Source organism: Arachis ipaensis, chromosome B10 (genome assembly GCF_000816755.2).
Source record: "Arachis ipaensis cultivar K30076 chromosome B10, Araip1.1, whole genome shotgun sequence".
In the NCBI taxonomy this organism is placed as follows: Eukaryota; Viridiplantae; Streptophyta; class Magnoliopsida; order Fabales; family Fabaceae; genus Arachis; species Arachis ipaensis.
This window is the reverse complement of record NC_029794.2, coordinates 4,965,018-4,983,320: the sequence shown is the minus strand read 5'-3', so window position 1 is coordinate 4,983,320 and position 18,303 is coordinate 4,965,018. Positions and strand designations below refer to the sequence as shown.

The 18,303-nt window shown below is 43.5% G+C and overlaps 1 protein-coding gene across 1 annotated transcript; it reads right to left on the bottom strand.

The window, feature by feature from the left end:
* Positions 13,889–18,009, bottom strand: LOC107621722. Its single transcript, XM_016323736.2, has 2 exons — positions 17,566–18,009; positions 13,889–14,299 (listed from the first exon to the last, which is right to left on the bottom strand). Exons 1-2 carry the CDS (start codon positions 17,884–17,886, stop codon positions 14,129–14,131), a joined length of 492 nt encoding a protein of 163 aa, XP_016179222.1. The 5' UTR covers positions 17,887–18,009; the 3' UTR covers positions 13,889–14,128.

Genomic DNA, 18,303 nt, shown 5'->3' with positions numbered 1-18,303 from the left:
TTCTGGTGTGTTGCATGTCATAGTATGCTAAAGGGTTCAGCACCGCCTTTGCAAGTGTTACTCTCCCCGCTAAAGATAGACATTGTCTTTTCCATCCCTTTAACTTGTTATGCACTCGTTGTAGTACATGTTTAAACTTCTCCTTCCCTCTTCATTGATTAGTAATCATTGCTCCAAGATACTTGCCCAAGCTTTGATTTTGTTGGAACTGACAGATTCCCATTATGGTCTCTCTCCTCTTCCTTCACATTATTAGAGAAAGTTATAGCTGTTTTGGAAATACTGACTTTCAAACTAGACACCTCACAAAAATCCTTCATCACATCTGTAATAGCAGCAATTTGCTCCACGGTTGCTTCTGCAAACACTAAGAGATCGTCCGCAAAGAGGAGGTGGGAGATTTTCGGTCCCCTTCTTCCAACTGTGATTGGCTTCCAGTTATTAGATTCCACCTACTCTTCTATCATATGGAATAATTTATCCATCACAATTACAAAAAGATAAGGTGACAGAGGGTCACCTTGTGGGGCTAAAAACCTCTGTTTTTCCTCCATTCCACAACAAAATGTATTATACGTGTTACGGATCCGGCTCACGGATCCATGACCCGGGATAAATTCAAACCTGGCAACCCGGGTCCGGACCATCAAAACCCTCTAGAAGGCCAGAAACCGGCCCTACTAGAGCCCCCAACCAACTTTCAAATTCAAAAGTCTATCTTATCTTACTCAGATAAGATAAGATAAGATAACTATCACCACCTATAAAATAAGAGGACCCAGGTCCCCCAGGTATTCATTCATCCCACACATCTTATACCTCTCAGATCCATTCTGACTTGAGCGTCGGAGTGTCTTTGCAGGTACCTCCCCCCATTGCTCCAGTCAAGCGATCCGGCATCTGCCTCAACCCACAGGTTCTCAATCTATCTCTCAACCCGTACCAGAGACATCTTGTACATTGGCGCCGTCTGTGGGGAACTTGCGCCAATCGAGTCGGAATGGGGGACATACCGAACGAGAATTCCCTAAGCCAAGACGACTCTCGAACGAGGAACCCAACCCCCGAACACCAAGAGGTCACGAACCACGGAAGGATAGCGAGCACCATCCACCACGCCACTCCAATACAAAATAAAGAAAATGAACACGTCGCCACAGAACCACGGCACCCCGAAAACACCGGGGAAAAAGTGGCACAAATAATCCAAGATCTCTGCCTCTGAGTCCAGGAACTCGAAGGAAGAATAGCCACCGGGGAAAGGCGCAACGCCGAAAATGGAAGCCACGCAACCTCGAGGTCAAAATCTCGTCGCGGTCGATCACCAACTCGACTACCCAACGGGAGAGACAATCATAGCACCTCGTGCGGCCCCAGACGTGAAAAATCACCAGAACGACGACAGAGTATGAGGTACAACCGCAGCGCTTCCCGGGATCTAAGTCATCAACATGACTCGAACGAAGATCGGCGACACCGAGAAACCAAGCGCACAAGAAACAAACACACGATAATGGGAGCCACTCCCTTCACGGAAAGGATCTTAAAAGCAAAACTCCCTAAAGGATTTGACAAACCCACAGACATGAAGTATGACGGAACCAACGACCCCAAGGAGCACCTAACGGCCTTCGAGGCCAGGATGAACCTAGAGGGTGCAGCAGACCCAGTCCGATGCAGAGCTTTCCCGGTAACCCTAGCCGGGCTAGCAATCAAATGGTTCAACGCCCTCCCTAATGGATCCATAACCAGTTTCCACGATATTTCGTGAAAGTTCATGGCCCAATTTACAACCAGAATCACCAAGGCTAAACACCCCATCAATCTGCTAGGGGTCACACAGAAACAAGACGAATCCACGCGAAAATACCTCGACCGCTTCAACGAATTCGTCGCAAGCCTCTGTTTAACCAACGGGCTCATGAACGAGGATTTCCGCAAACACCTTACCACCAAACCAGTATGGACCATGCACGAGATCCACAACATTGCCAGAGATTACATAAACGACGAGGAAGTCAGCCAGGTCGTCGCCGCTAACAAAACGGCAACACGACAGCGCCCAACACGGCAGTCCGACATCTCGGCATAATCCAATATCCAGAGAAAATCAGAGGGACCAGCCCAAACAAACAAGCACAAACCGACCACCCAGGATCGGCAAATTCTCTAATTATACACCCCTAACAGCCCCAATTACCAAAATATACCACCAGGTAGCAGATCGGGGTATCATCCCAAAAGCCCGACAACTCAAAGAAAGAACGGGCGGCAACAAAACCCTTTGTTGCGACTACCACCGAGGTTATGGGCACAGGACACAAGACTGTTTTGACCTTAAAGACGCCCTCGAACAAGCCATAAGAGACGTCAAGCTCCCAGAGTTTGCCAAAATCATCAGAGAACCAAAATACGCGGAAAGAGACAGGTCGCCAGAGAGAGAAGACGCAACCCGAGAATGCAAAAACAACCCCCCAGGGAAAGTTCAGAAGATGACCCAACCATAATAGTAAACGTTATCACAGGCAAAGACATGTCAGGCAAGTCAAAATCAACACTAAAAAAGGACATCAAAGTCCTGGCCGTCAGAGACCAAGCTCCAACTACCACTACCGACAAAACAATAACTTTCCTACCCGAGGACGCACCTTTCGTCATCTCGGCAAGAATCGGAACGGGACTAGTCCGAAGAATACTGGTGGACATCGGCGCAAACTCCAACATCCTCTTCCGAGGAGCCTTCGACAAGCTCAGGCTCCGCAACGAAAATCTCCAAACATACCGCAACGGCGTCACGGGACTCGAAGACAACTTTCTCAAACCGGACGGTTCCATCACCCTACCCCTCACCATAGGGACATGCAACCAAAGGAAGACAATTCTATCTGAATTCGTGGTCCTAAAAGACTCCACCGCCTACAACGTCATCCTCAGAAGAAAAATGATCAATGACTTCTCTGCCATCATCTTTACCAAATACCTCCTTATAAAATTCATAACGGAAGACGGCTCCATCGGGACTATCCACGGAGATCGGGAAGTCGCAGCAGAATGTGGCAACACCAGCCTAGCTTTGCGGAAAAAGTCTCGCGACGCAGCTGGGATATTCCTAGCCGACCTGGACACCCGATAAGATGGCCAACCCAGGCCAGAACCAGAAGGCGACATGGAAAAACTACAGGTAGGGAAAACCAAAGACGAATACACCTTTATCAACAGGAACCTCCCATACGACCTTAAAGAAGACCTTTCCCAATTTTTGAAACAAAACAGAGACTTGTTCGCTTTCACACCAGCCGACATGCCCGGGATAGACCCCGGCTTAATGTTCCACCGGCTAGCCGTAGATCCCAAAGCCAAACCCGTGGCACAAAGGAGACGAAAAATGTCGTCAGACCGAGCAGCCAAGGTCAAAAGACAAGTAAAAGCCCTACTCAAAGCAAACTTCATCAGAGAACTACCCTACATGACGTGGCTGGCAAACATTGTACTAGTAAAGAAGTCCAACGGGAAGTGGCGAATGTGCGTCGATTACACGAACCTCAACAAAGCCTGTCCAAAAGACGTCTTTCCCCTACCTAACATAGACGGACTAGTAGATGCCGCGTCTGGCCACCGATACCTCAGCTTCATGGACGCATACTCCGCCTATAATCAAATACCCATGCACCGACCCGATGAGGAAAAAACAGCATTCATCACCCCCGACGGGACGTACTGCTACACAGTCATGCCTTTCGACCTGAAGAACGCCGGAGCCACCTACCAAAGACTTGTCAATAAGATATTCCAGAATCTATCCGGGACCAAGTTAGAAGTCTACATAGACGACATGCTCGCCAAAACCGAATCAGGTGAGCAACTCATCAGCGACCTTAGGCTCATAATGAACACCCTACGAGAGCATCGAATGCGACTCAACTCGACAAAATGCGCCTTCGGAATGGAGGCAGGAAAGTTCCTCGGCTTCATGATCACGCAACGCGGAGTCGAAGCTAACCCAGAGAAATGTCATGCCATCCTCGATATGACAAACCCAAAAAACCTTAACGACATCCAAAAGCTCACCGGCCGGCTCACTGCGTTATCCCATTTTCTCGGAGCATCAGCACAAAAAGCAATCCCCTTCTTCAAACTGATGAAGAAAGGAGCCCCATTCAAATGGGAAGCAAAATGCGAGGAAGCATTCCAGCACTTCAAAAGAGTCCTAGCGGAACCACCAGTACTCGTCAAATCCCAAACAGGGGAGACCCTTTACCTATACCTCTCCATAACGGAAAAGGCACTCGCAGCAGCACTCATCCGCGAAAACGAGATAAAAGAACAAAAACTCATATACTTCATAAGCAAAGTCCTACAAGACACAGAAACTCGCTACTCACGCCCAGAAAAGTTAGCTTTCGCGCTCCTCACGGCCTCCTGGTGCTTACGACAATATTTTCAGGCCCACCCCATGACAGTCCGGACCGACCAAGCGGTCAAACAGGTACTACAAAAACCCGACCTAGCAGGAAGAATGCTAGCATGGTCCATCGAGCTGTCTCAGTTCCAAATCAAGTTTGAACCCGAAGCGCAATTAAAGCACAAGCCATGGCTGATTTCATCGCCGAGATGACACCGGGAAACCCCACTCTCGAGTCATGGAAGCTGCACGTCGACGGCTCATCAAACGTCACCTCCGGAGGTGCCGGAGTTATACTCGAAAGCCAAAATGGGATCGTAATCGAACAGTCAGTACGATACGAGTTCCCAGTTTCAAACAATCAAGATGAATATGAGGCCCTCCTGGAAGGCCTAGCCCTAGCTAAGGAAGTCGGAGCAAAGGTCCTAGAAGTAAATACCGATTCCCAGGTAGGCAGTTCCCAGATTAACGGAGACTACCAAACGCGAGATCCCCTACTCCAACAATACCTTGCCAAGGTAAACGAACTAAAAGAAGAATTCAATCACGTGACCATACAACACATTCCTCGAGAACGAAATGCCAGGGCAGACCTCCTTTCCAAGCTAGCCAGCACCAAACCAGGACACGGCAACAAGTCGCTAATTCAGGAAGTCGTTAAGTCACCATCCATATCGACCACGACTAACACCTGTCTAACACACTCCAGCCAAGGATGATGGACCCACCCTATCCTACAATACCTCCTCAACGGAACACTGCTAGAAGACCCCAAGGAGGGAAAACGGACAAAAAGAGAAGCTGCCAATTACACGGTCATCGTCAGACAACTATACAAACGCAGAGTCTCGCAACCCCTTCTCATATACGTCGAGCCCGGGGACACGGAATACATACTCCGCGAAGTCCATGAAGGCTGTTGTGGCCACCACATCGGGGGTAAAACCCTGGCCCAGAAAGTCATCAGGGCTGGATACTTCTGGTCCACGGTCATCCGGGATTCCATGCAGCTGGTAAAGAATTGCGACAAATGCCAAAAGCACGCCAATATCCACCAAGCCGCCCCACACCAACTCAGCATTATATCGGCAGAACGGCCATTCGGTACCTGAGGAATCGACCTCGTCAAGCTCTTTCCTACGGCGCCCGGTCAACTCCGGTATCTCATCGTCGCCATAGATTATTACATTAAATGGATCGAGGCCGAACCCCTGGCCTCCATCACAGCAACCCAATGCCGAAAATTCCTCTAGCGACAGATCATAACCCGGTTCGAAATCCCCGAGATCGTCATCTCGGACAACGGAACCCAATTCATCGATAGGAAATTCAGAGAATTCCTAGAAGGGCTACATGTATCCCACCGTTTCAGTTCGGTAGAACACCCCCAAACAAACGGGCAGGTGGAATCCGCAAACAAAATAATCGTCAAAGGGCTCAAAAAGCGGCTTGACAAGGCCAAGGGACTATAGGCCAACGAACTCAGATCAGTCCTATGGTTATATCGAACAACCCCTCAGACAACCACCGGGGAAACCCCTTTCTGTTTAACATACGGCGTAGAGGCCGTCATCCCAGTGGAGATAGGAGACCCAAGCCCAAGGAGAACGGTCGGGGGTAACGACGAAGATGCAGAACGAGACCTCATCGATGAAGAAAGAAGCATAGCCCATATCAGAGAGCTAGCCCTAAAACAAAGAATCAGCCTAAGGTACAACCACAGCGTCATCCGACGAGAATTTGTACCCAACGACCTCGTTCTACGACGAAACGACATTGGGACCCCGACCCTAGGGGAAGGAAAACTCACCCCCAACTGGGAAGGGCCATACAGAATCAAAGCCACAATCGGAAAGGGAGCATAGAAGCTTGAACGACTTAACGGTGACGAAATCCCCAGGACATGGAACGCCGCCAACTTACGACGCTACTACACATAGACTGACCTACCTAGGTCACCCCTCGTTTTTCTTCTAGAATTTTATTATTCGTTTCCCTTCTTTACTACATTTGTTTTCCCCTTTTAAAAAGAACTGATCACCCTCGGGGCCTAAACGGATATCCAAACGCTAACGGCCTACCAAAGGTCCTAAGTCACGACGGCTCGAAAAACATGCAAAACGGCTCAAAAAACACAAAAGCCTGAACGGCCACACGGGTCATCAATGAAAAAGCGAGTCATCAAAGAAAAAGCGAGATTATAAGCGGCCACAATGGCATAAACAAAATTTCAAAACATACCAAATACACGGCCACAAGGCCAACCAAACATCCAAAATAAAACCAAGTCCAAACTAACTGGAATAACAAGATATAACAAAAACTAATCAAGGTCAACGATCTGACCATCACGGACGGTCTTGAAAGCCCCCATCATAGACACGCCCACACCTGGAGCCAACACCAAAGCCTGAGCTCTCATCGCTTCCTCGGTAGCCGCAATTGCATCCTTCGCGTCAGCCAACAACTCCGCCTTCTCCTTCTTCAGAGCGGCAACTTCATCCTTCAAGTCCTCCACCTCGCCAAGGAGCACGGCTGCCTGAGAACCCGCATTGGAAGCTCGCTGCCGCTCCACACCCAGCTGAGAGAGAAGAGAAGTCTCAACCTCGGAAAGACGGAATATCTCCGCCCTAGCTTCCTTGGAAGACTTCGCCGCCTTCTCTCTCACTACCTCGGCAGCCTCAAGCTGCTCTTTCAACTTAGCCGCATCAGCTTGGGAGAGACAGAGTTTCTTGTCCAACAAACTGACCTGAGCCATCATGGGCTCAGCCTTCCGGACAATAACAGCAGATCGAAGGAGGGCGCGATACACCGACTTAGCTTGAAAAGAAACATCGCTGTCATCAAAAAATGGCTCAGTGCCAGGCATCAAATACTGATCTATGAACCCTGAAGCATCAAAATGTCGGTCCATCACGGTAGGAACAGCACCCTCCTCCTCCAAGTTCTCGCTGCTAGGCTCCTCAGGCCTCTTTCTCTTCTGGGAGGCCTCGGCAGCCGTAACCACATTGACTTCCTCCTCAGACGAGTTCACGGGGCCAGGAGAAGCCCGAGCTCCAACCCTAACCCCAGACGAAATCACCTCCTGGGAAACAGCTCGAGAACCCGCAGCAGGATTAGAGACAGGGGTAGCTGGAGATGCTGACGACCCCTCCTCCCGATCCATCGCTGCCTTCAGCCGCGCCAAAGAAGTCAAGCCACCAGCCATCTCAACTGAAAAATCAAAGAAAAACTCAAAGTTACAAAACTGGAAAACAAACATAAAAAAACAAGAGAAAGCGGCAGTCACACACCAATATACGCCTGGCAGGCCACAGGATCCCCCAAAATGTCTCAAGGATTTAACGGACGCTCCCCGAACAAATGCCAAAGGACACTAGCAATGTCCTTATCCTCTGGAGACAAATCATCATAGGTAGCATTAGTCAAAACCGACGGCCCGGCGCGAAAATTCTAATAGGTCGGAAACCGGCGCTCGCCCTCTAACGTCAACCAAAAAGGACGATGCCCTTGAACAGGGCACACCTTAAAATACTCTCTCTTGAAACCATGAAAGGAATCTTCAAACAAACTAAATATGCAGCGATGAGGCTAAGCCCGGAACGACATATACCCTTCTTATGCTTCCCCTCTTTAGTCGGAAGAGTACATAAAAAGAGAAAAAGGAAGACGGGAACAGAAACCGGAAGATCAAGATACTGACACATAAGCTCAAAAGAACGAACAGCCGCCCAACTATTCGGGTGAAGTTGGGACGGGGCCACGGAATACCGACCCAGCAGATCCTGAACAAACGGGGAAAAACAAAGTCGCATGCCGAGCCGAGTAAACATAGATTCATAAACCCACATCCAGTCCGGCACAGTGGGTGAATCAAGGTTCAGATAACAAACACGCTCATCGGCGTCCGGGAGGGCAAGCTCGTACTGCCGCTCCGCATCACCGCCACCACAAATCGCCCCCTGATCGCGAAGCCGTTGGAGATCGGCCTCCGTCATCCACGACGGAATGTCCCACACATCGCTAGTCACCCAGGTATAGCGAGCAGGGACGCCCCTGGAGGGGCTATCGGAGTACCCACACCCTCACTCCTCTGTCGATGCATACCTAAAACAGGAAGGAGCACCACCATCAGCCTACTAACCCTACGCAGAAGCAAGGAAGACAACCAAAAGCCTACTACCCACTACCAACCCAACACAGTGGTGCTCAGCCCCTTCGAAGCACGAAACGCAGAAAACAAGCCTGGAAAACGCCGAAGCTGGGAAGCAGAAACTCAACCCCAAAGAAACGTCAGAAACGCCACAGAGAGAAGGAGATTTTTTCTTTCAGAAGAGAGAACGAAAAGAAAAATGGACGAGGAAAGTAAGAAGAAAAGCCAAAACGGTTTTAAAAAAATGGCAGAAAGACGCAAATGGCCCTGAATAATAAAAAGGCACGTAAGGGCAATAAAGGAAAGACACCTAAAAACGTCCCCTCACAATAAATGCCCCCTTGGAGAAAGAAACCAATAAAGTATGCCTCGAAAAATGCAACAGGCGCATTGGACACAGAAGAACCGCGTCAGACCAAAACGGCCTGATGAATCTTCGGCATAAAAGACCGGGGCCGGCGCACCGACTTCCCCTCAAAAAGACAAAAAGAATCAAACAACTACCCGAGAGGAACTAATGGCCCCCCACGGTCGAGACTACATATCTCGGCAACAAGCCGACCTCACTCACGGTCGAGATCACACATCTCAACGACAAACCGACCTCGCTCACGGCCGAAACCATATCTCCCAGCGACAGACCGACCTCGCTCGCTCTCCCGTTGCGGGGGCAACTGTTACGGATCCGGCCCACGGATCCATGACCCGGAATAAACCCAAACCCAGCCACCCGGGTCTGGACCATCAAAACACTCTAGAAGGCCAGAAATCGGCCCTACTAGAGCCCCCAACCAACTTTCAAATTCAAAAGTCTATCTTATCTTATTCAGATAAGATAAGATAACTATCACCACCTATAAAATAAGAGGACCTAGGTTCCCCCAGGTATTCATTCATCCCGCACATCTTATACCTCTCAGATCCATTCTGACTTGAGCGTCGGAGTGTCTTTGCAGGTACCTCCCCCCATTGCTCAAGTCAAGCGATCCGGCATCCGCCTCAACCCGCAAGTTCTCAATCCATCTCTCAACCCGTACCAGAGACATCTTGTACAATACGAATGACACGCATGTCATGATAATCTCTCTCAGCTTGCTTGTCACCTCGAACTCCTCAGAACATTGGTTAAGAAAAGACCACCTCACTCTATCATAGACTTTCTCAAAGTCAAATTTGATCGCCATGAAGCCTTTTTTACCTCTCATTCTTTTCATAATATGAGTTATCTCTTTGGCTATCAATATATTATCATGAATATTTCGACCTGGAACAAAGCTGGATTGCTGTGGAGCAATTCTACTCACCAGCCTGGGTTTGATTCTGTCAACTATTATTTTAGATAGCCCTTTATAACTGACGTTACAGAGGAAAATGGGACTAAACTTGGTTATGAACTCTGGTGTGGGGGTCTTTGGGATGAGTGTAATCAGCGTGTTATTCATCTCCCTAATGCAAGCCGGATCTTTCCAACAGATATCCACCACGGAGAGAACATTAGATTTAATACAGTTCCAATTATCCTTATAAAAACTAGCCGGGAAGCCGTCCTCCCCTGGCGCTTTAAGAGAACCAATTCTAAAAAAACTCCTTTAATTTCCTCTGGGATTGGAAATGCATCCATATCTCTCCTGATCTCTTCATCTAGTGGGGGGGTACTTATTGATAACAAGCTAAACTGGCTTATTAATTTCATCTTCCTTATACAGCAACTTAAAGAAATTAATAGCATGTTGGGCAATGGTCTCCTCTTTTTCCATCCACTCCCCATTCTCATTACGCAACTTTAAGATTTTGTTCTTTCTCCTTCTTATAATGGTCTTGGTATGGTAGTACTTTGTATTGCGATCGCCTTCAATCACCCATCTCTCTTGACTTCTGTAGCCACATTAGCTCCTCCTTCTCCAAAATATTTTCAAGCTCTGTTGTGAGCTCTTTTTGCAACCTCTCAAGAAAGGGGTTGTGGCCCCTAGCTTGCGCCCTCTGAATTCCTCCTATACGATTGAGTAGCTTTTACTTTTGCTTCCCAATATGACCAAAAACATCTCTATTCCATTCCTTCAATCCTCTTGAGAGGTTTCTTAAGGCAGTACCAAGTGGTTCTTGTTTCTTCCAGGTGCTCTCTACATACCCTTTGAATTTCGGATGGAGGTTCCACATAACCTCAAAATAGAAAGGTCTCTCTTTTCGTTGTTGTGCTTGTGGTTTGAAAGTAATTAAGAGGGGGTGGTGATTAGAGTTTGTTCTCGTAAGAACATCAACTCGAGCCTCCTCAAATCTAGTTCTCCAAGCTGTATTTCCCAAGGCCCTATCAAGTCATTTGAAAACTCGCTCTAGCCCTTGCCATTGAGGTCCTCTCCACGTATATTTGGTTCCCACATAGCCAAGGTCTATGAGGCCGCAAGCATTAATCCACTCCTTAAATCTAATGCACACTCTAGAATCAGTACTCCCCCTCTTTTCTTTTCTGAAGGGCACGCTATGTCATTGAAATCTCCCACAACTAGTCACGCTTTTTGTACACCTCTTGCAAGGCAGACTACATCCTCTCTGAACTCTTTCCTTAAACTATCATGGGGGCTAGCATAACCAGCGGTAAGCAGCCAAGTCTCCCCATTGCTGATGGTAATATCTAAGTGCACAAATTGAGTTTTTGAAACTCTGACATTAACATTTATATTCGGGTCCTTCCAAAGGATCCAGATACCACCACTGAAGCCAACGGCTTCTTCTATATGAAAAAATTTAAACCCAATCCTCCTAACAACTTCCAAAGCTTTGTCACCAATACATCTAGTTTCTTGAAGTATTATGAAATCAGGTTTATATAACCTACTAAATTCTTTAATGGAGCGAGTGAAAGCCTTACTCACTGCTCCTCTACAATTCCACGAGAAAACGATCATAGAGAAAGATAGGTAGAGAAGCACACCCGGACAACTATTGTTCCAGCAGCATCTTATCCCTCTCAAGGCACATATCTTCACCATTATCTGTGTTCATTGAGTTGTTTTCAACTCGCATGTCGCTCTCATACCTTTCTTGCATGGCCATAGCTATTTCCTCTCCTGCCGATATTTTATTCCGCTCCTCTTCTTTAAATTTAAGAGCTGCTTCCACCATTATCTTTGAAGCTATATAGTGTGGGTCTGGTGGTTCTGGGTCCATGGAGTTGTGTTGATCCTCCTCCATAACAGCTGTCTCGGGAATGACCATGTCATCCCCAATATCTTGTGTATTTTCAATTTGAGTTTCTGGGATTTGGGATAAAAGGTTTTGTGATGTATCCATATTGTTTGGATCGCCTAAGGTGATAGATTGTGTAGCAGAATTATGAGCTGGGTTTGGTTTGCTGGGTGTTTTTCTTGTGAGTTCTTTTTGGGTTTCTGTGGTGTTCTTTGTTGGGTTGGCTGGTGTTGGGGTCTTTATATTAGTAGGATTTTTTGGGCTTTTGGGTTTTTCTGTTTGGTTTCTTTTTTGTTGGGCTGAAACAATTGCTTGGTCTAAAATGTTAATTGATGAGCTCATGTTGGGTGCCTTGTGTGTATTAGTGGGGTTGCTTGTAGAAACGATACTAGGCTCTTGAATCTTCTGGTTTGTCTTTTCTGGTGGAATATCCTTAATTGCCAAATGATTGGCTGCCTCCTCATTTGTCTCCTCTGCAAAGAACACTGCGAACCTCGTACCACGCACGTTCCTACTATTTTGTTTTTGTCCACCATCATTTGTTCCTTTCATTCCATTACCCCCTGCAGCATCTCCTATCTTTGTCCTCCTGCCACGTGGTTGGCGATTCACAACCATCCATGGTCCAAATTGCTCCTGTAAAATATCAGTTTCCAGCCCCCTCATTTTCTGTAATTACTTCTTTACCCTTCTGGGCTCTCTTCTGCTGTTCTACATCCTCATCCTCTCTTCCTTGACTGTCTTCTTTCCCTGTTGTCGCCGGCTTATCTTGCTCCTCTCCGGTCACTACATTCATTGGACATCTTGCTTTTTCATGGCCTACCATACCGCAAGTAAAGCATATATCATATAACCCCTCATATTCCACCAAATACCTCACACCATTGATGGAATATTGAGATATGAGTGGTGTTGTCAAGTCGAGCTCCACACACAGCCTAGCAAATTTACCTCTGCACTTTTCGGCTGTGTTGGAATCCACCTTGAGAGTTCTTCCCACAATATTACCTATCCTCTCTAGCATCTCTTTGTCATAGTACTCAATGGCCAGACCTGGTAACCTCACCCACGCTGCCACTGTATCAATTGTTGCCTCCATTGGATTGAAATTCGGCTTCCAAAATTTGATTGATAAATAATGGTCAAAGATCCTCCACGGTCCCTCTGTCAGTGCATAGTCAAGGTCCTCTTGTGAGAAGAACTTTACAATGAAGAACTCGTTGCCAATGTCGATCACCTCAATACTTCCCTGCTTCCCCCACATACTCTCTAACCTGCGGGTGAGGACTGGTAATGATATTTTCCTGCCCATCAACTTCACAATCAGCGTATTCCACCACAGATGTCTAAGGTTCTTCATGGCCGCTTCATTCAAAACAAAGTTGAAGATCCCATTGACCTTTTCCACCCTTATCTTTGGAATGTTCCTGTTTTGTGGTTGTGATTCTTTTTTTTTTTTTATCTCTTTTATCCTCCTCCATCATATTCTCCTGATTTCTTGCCAGGTTTGCAGCTCCACCGTTAGATTCCGTTGTTACTAGAGTTCTACCTCCTTTTACCATCTCACTGAAGGACCTTCTAGCTTCACCTCCAGCTTGTCCTCCTATCCCTTCTTCAACCATCCATTCTTCCTCCCTTGCTTTGAGAATAGACTCTCCCGTAAAGCATTGGTCTTCACCTACCTTCCTCACTTTTCTGGCTGCTCTCGTATTATCTTCTCCAGGAGCTCTGGGTGGTTCATGTGAGCGAAAGTGTTCTCCTCGGACAAAACCACTCCTCATAGTAGTGGTTCAGAATCAGCAAAAACGATGGAAGAAAACCTTTACAAAGGGTTTTCGGTGGTGTGTTCTATTTGGTTGATTTCTTATTTATTATTTCCTATTCCATCTCCATTGAAGTTTTAGTTCTACCAATTCAATGATTGGTTTGGTTTTGGTAACCTTAAGTTTTTGTTTTTAGCTATGTGACAAGGGTTGTTCCAAATAATACAGGGCTTGGGGCTCAACACCGAATCCGCTTCCTTGACATGTAAATTATTTTAAGGCCCATTAAATAACTGAAGAGTCTATTCGGTCCATTGTATCCCAAATATGGGAGCCCAAAGAAGAAAGCAAAAGGTATTGTTTTGTTGAGATTGTTTTTGCAAATCATTGAGAGCAACTTTATGCCGCATTTCGTGTTCACGTGTTACCATCATTTTAATACTTTTGAGTTTCAGCGTGCGTTTTAACACTCAATGGTAATGTTTATGTCTTAGCAATCTCATCAAGTGCAATTTTAATACTTTCCATTCATTCTTGATGGAACCACATTTTGCCCTTCAAATCTAAGACCTATTTACATTGCTACTAATTATGGAGATAAAAATGGTTTGGTGTAACAACACTCTCTCAACAACTTTCTCTCCTCATACTTGCCTCAGTGTTGGAACTCGAACAATGCTGATGAGAAGGCCATAAAATCTGCTCCGGTCGACATGGCGCCGGCGCCGGATGAGCTATAAACCTAGGAATCTCGTCCCCCGGCATCATAACTGAAACCCAACTAGCATATAAACTCATCTGCAAATGCATTGGTGAATTCATCAACATTTTGTTAAGTAAGAAAATTTAAGACACTAAATGTCTCTAATTGGTATGGTAAAAAAAAAATAGCCAGAACTTGTCTTATTTAGCATTCATTAATTATCGCAACAATTAATGAATGCTAAATAAGACAACTTATAACTGTTTTTTGTTGATTTTCTTTGGTTACCAAATATTTTCAAAATTGCAAATAGAATATGGTAAAGCGAAAGTTGCCATATCATTATTGCTTAATTTTCAACGGAATAATCAAAATTCATAAAATTTACAAATTAAGAAACATAATCCATTGACTTGTCGGCAAGGAGAGGTACAAAGCAATTAATTTTCCATTACCGAATATAGACTCACCAAGATTTCAACATTGTCAGACACAACAATAACACATGTACGGATTTAAAGATGCAAGCAACCACTTACGACAACAACCAAATTAAATTATTAATTACAATTAGCCAGAGTGATCAACAGCCTATAAACATATAAATAATTTTTCCTAAACATATAAATGAAGCACTAATCAATCTTCTAAAATAATAATCAATTAATCATCATTAACAAACCAAGGCCCAGAGGGTAGTGATACATCCCATCAATCATAAAAAAAAAAAAGAAGTGGTTAAAATTAAAAAAATAATATAAGATTCTTATCTTACGTAGAATCTTATCCGAGTGGACATCACTTCTGGACGAAATTGAAAAAAAAAATGGAAACTAAAAAAGACATTCAACAAACACAACAAAATGACAATGTTCCTGCTACATTTTTCTATTCATCTTTTCTTTCAATTTATGGACATATGTGTTAGATAAGGCGCAAACATCATCCAACATCGTATCATATATTTGACTTTACACATCAATATATGACTCATGACATTAAATATGCTCACCAAGAAATAACCATGCCGGTGAGACATGGATCAAATAAAAAGCATAATATAATTTAGAAGAAAGGATAATTTGATTCTTGACTTTTTGGTCGGTGGACATTTAAATCCTGAGGATTTAAAAATATATTTAAGTCACTGACTTTTTTAAAATCTGGACACATCGATCTTGAGTAAATTTTAAAATTCTCTCATGTGTGCATTTGTATCAATCAGGTGAGTACAACAGGAGTCACGTTTAATTTTTTCCGTTGGATCTGACAGACCCAAATGAACATGAGGGATCGATATGTCAATGTTTTGAAAAGATTAGGGACTTAAATATATTTTCAAATTTTCGAGGATTTAAATGTCCACTGATTAAAAGGTTAAGGACCTATTTGTCATTTTCTCTGTAATTAAATACTAGTTGTCTTTTAGAGTTAAATAAATAAATAAATAAAAGAATGCTTAATTATGTATATTACATGTTAAGATCACCTTTAATAATTTTGTAGTTATCATGCAAAAACTTTGTTTTACGTCATAGACACTACAACACTGAAACCACGATATAGAGGAGTGAGTGAGATCACATGGTATTGCAATTTAGTTATTCTCAAATCACAATTATATATTGCATTATTGCTACCCTTAATCCAATTTCCCAATGGGTTGTGACATTAATGATAACCCCCAAAAGAAACAATATTAACTGGTAACTTTAATTAAAGTGAAATTAAAATTTTAATTTCCTCACATGGTCTCATTGCCTAAGCCCCTTAGTGGCATCATTAGTATAAACACAAAAAGAAGAATCAGTGTCAGAAGCCTAAGTGCTGAAGCATGTTCTCTACTAATACCTTATCCATTGTTCATGATCTGAATTCAAAACTAAAGAAAGAAAAAGAACAAAATTATTAAACTATTTATATTATTATTATTATTTGTTTTGTTAGTGAGCTTTTAGGGTTTGATGAAATATATACACATAGGTGGGTCTACTGTGTTCCTCCAAAGAAGTGGCACAAGGTGGACAACACAATTCTTGCATGACACTTATCATAAGATTTACTATATTAATTATTATTTAAAAAAAAAATCTACCAAGAAGTGAACATGTGGAGTGGAACAAAAACTAAGCATATGGGGTTGGTTACTTAGTTACCTTGGGAACTAGTAGCTAGAAAGATGGAAATTAGTAATTTTATTTGAGACTCTTAAATTTGATCAACTTAATAAATATGTTGTTCTCTCTGCTATATGCAATTTTAAAAAATTATAAGAAAATAAAATTACATTTTTACTAATAGTTACAATAACTTTAGTTTAGTGATGAGTGTTGAGTATAGTGACTATTAATTAATCAAACACGGGCTATGCATTGGTGTCATTAAAATTTGAAATTGATGGAGCAGATTAGCATCAAAGACAATGTGGGTCTCAATTCCAACACAAAGCTAAGGTGGATAAACAAATATGAAGAAAGACTCGTGGCTAGGGAACGACAGGGACCTATGAATGATTCAGCAGAACACTTCTTTGGAGGACCATGTATATATATATAAATATCAGTAAACTGTAGACAAAACAGTTCACTCATAATTAAGGGTATTTGATAGAACGTGTAGATAGATCCATTAGGAATTAAATGAAACAATTTGGTGGGTTATCATCTTATCATATACCTTTTATGTATATCTTCAGATTTTGTATTATATTATATATTATATCCAGTAAAACAAAAATTTAGCTTCTGAGAAGCTAAATTCAAAGTTATTACTTTTTTTTTTTCCTATTGAAACAAAAATTGGGGTTTAATCACAATGATGAATAAGTACACTTCACATAAATGAATAAATGGGTGCTAATAAGCAACAATCTTTTTAGTGTTAAACTAATAAGAAGAATCTCTGGAACAAAGAACATTATGTTTGAGGAAAATGAGAAGAAAAAGAAACACAAAATTTCCTCAAAAAGTGATTATTTGGGATGTTGAACAGTGAGGGAGATGATGAATGCACACAGTACACAAACTTTCTGAATTGGAAAAGGGTGAGAAATTCATTAGAAGAAAGGAAAAACAGAACCCAAAAAAAAAAAAGGTAATTTTCACCAACAAGTAGTACCCAAGATCTAATATTCCAAATTCCAAATAGTGAGGGGATGCAGAAGCAGAAACAGAAAGCAAGAAACAATTTTGGAAAATAATGTTATTAGATGGAAAAAAAAAAGTGTTTAACATAAAAAGAAAAGAAAACTTGGTCAACATAAGCTTTTTGTTTTGTCAGATAAATAATGATAAGTTAAGCAGAAGCAGCAACAGTGAAAGAAATGCATTAAGAAGGTGAAGGAAAGCTAATAAAGACTTACTTTTGGTGATGGATGAGTGAGCTTGGAGTTGAATCCAAGGTGAGGGCGGTTGTGGGAGGGGGTGGCAGTGGAGGAGGAGGAGGAGGAAGGAGAAGAAGAGGAGGAGGGTCTGAGGAACCTCTCAAAGATGGCCATGAGCAAGAACATGGAGATGAGAATGGCAGTGGCAACAAAACCAAATGAAACTGCATTAACAGAGCTGTCAAAGTTGGACCAATGTTGAGGAAGATCTTCATCAACCATCTTGTGCACCTTCACTGCTACTGGTGCCCCAATGGGTGCCCATCCTTCACCACCATTTTTGCTATATCCTCTCACCATTCTTAGAAGCAAGATTGCAGAGAGAGAGAGAGAGAGAGAGAGAGAGAGAGGTGTTAAAGCCTTGGAATTTGGATATAAGGCTTGTCATTTCTATTCCTTTGCCTTATATCAATGTCTAATGAAATATAATTATATGAACACTAGAATATAAAATTGGGAAAATAAAATAAGTGTTGTAAAATGAAATGAAAACCAAATATTGATGATGGATTATTGTTGTTAATGGTAAAAGACAAAAACAGTGATTTTTGAGCTTCGAGTCATTGACGTTTTGCATGTGTATCTGTTGACAATTTACATTAAAAGGGGCACTCTACTATACAGATTGAAGTGGTATAGAGAGAGAAAATAAATTCCTTTTATAGTTATTTTTTATTATTTTATTGTTATTTAAAGTGTAGATCCTACCATTTTCAA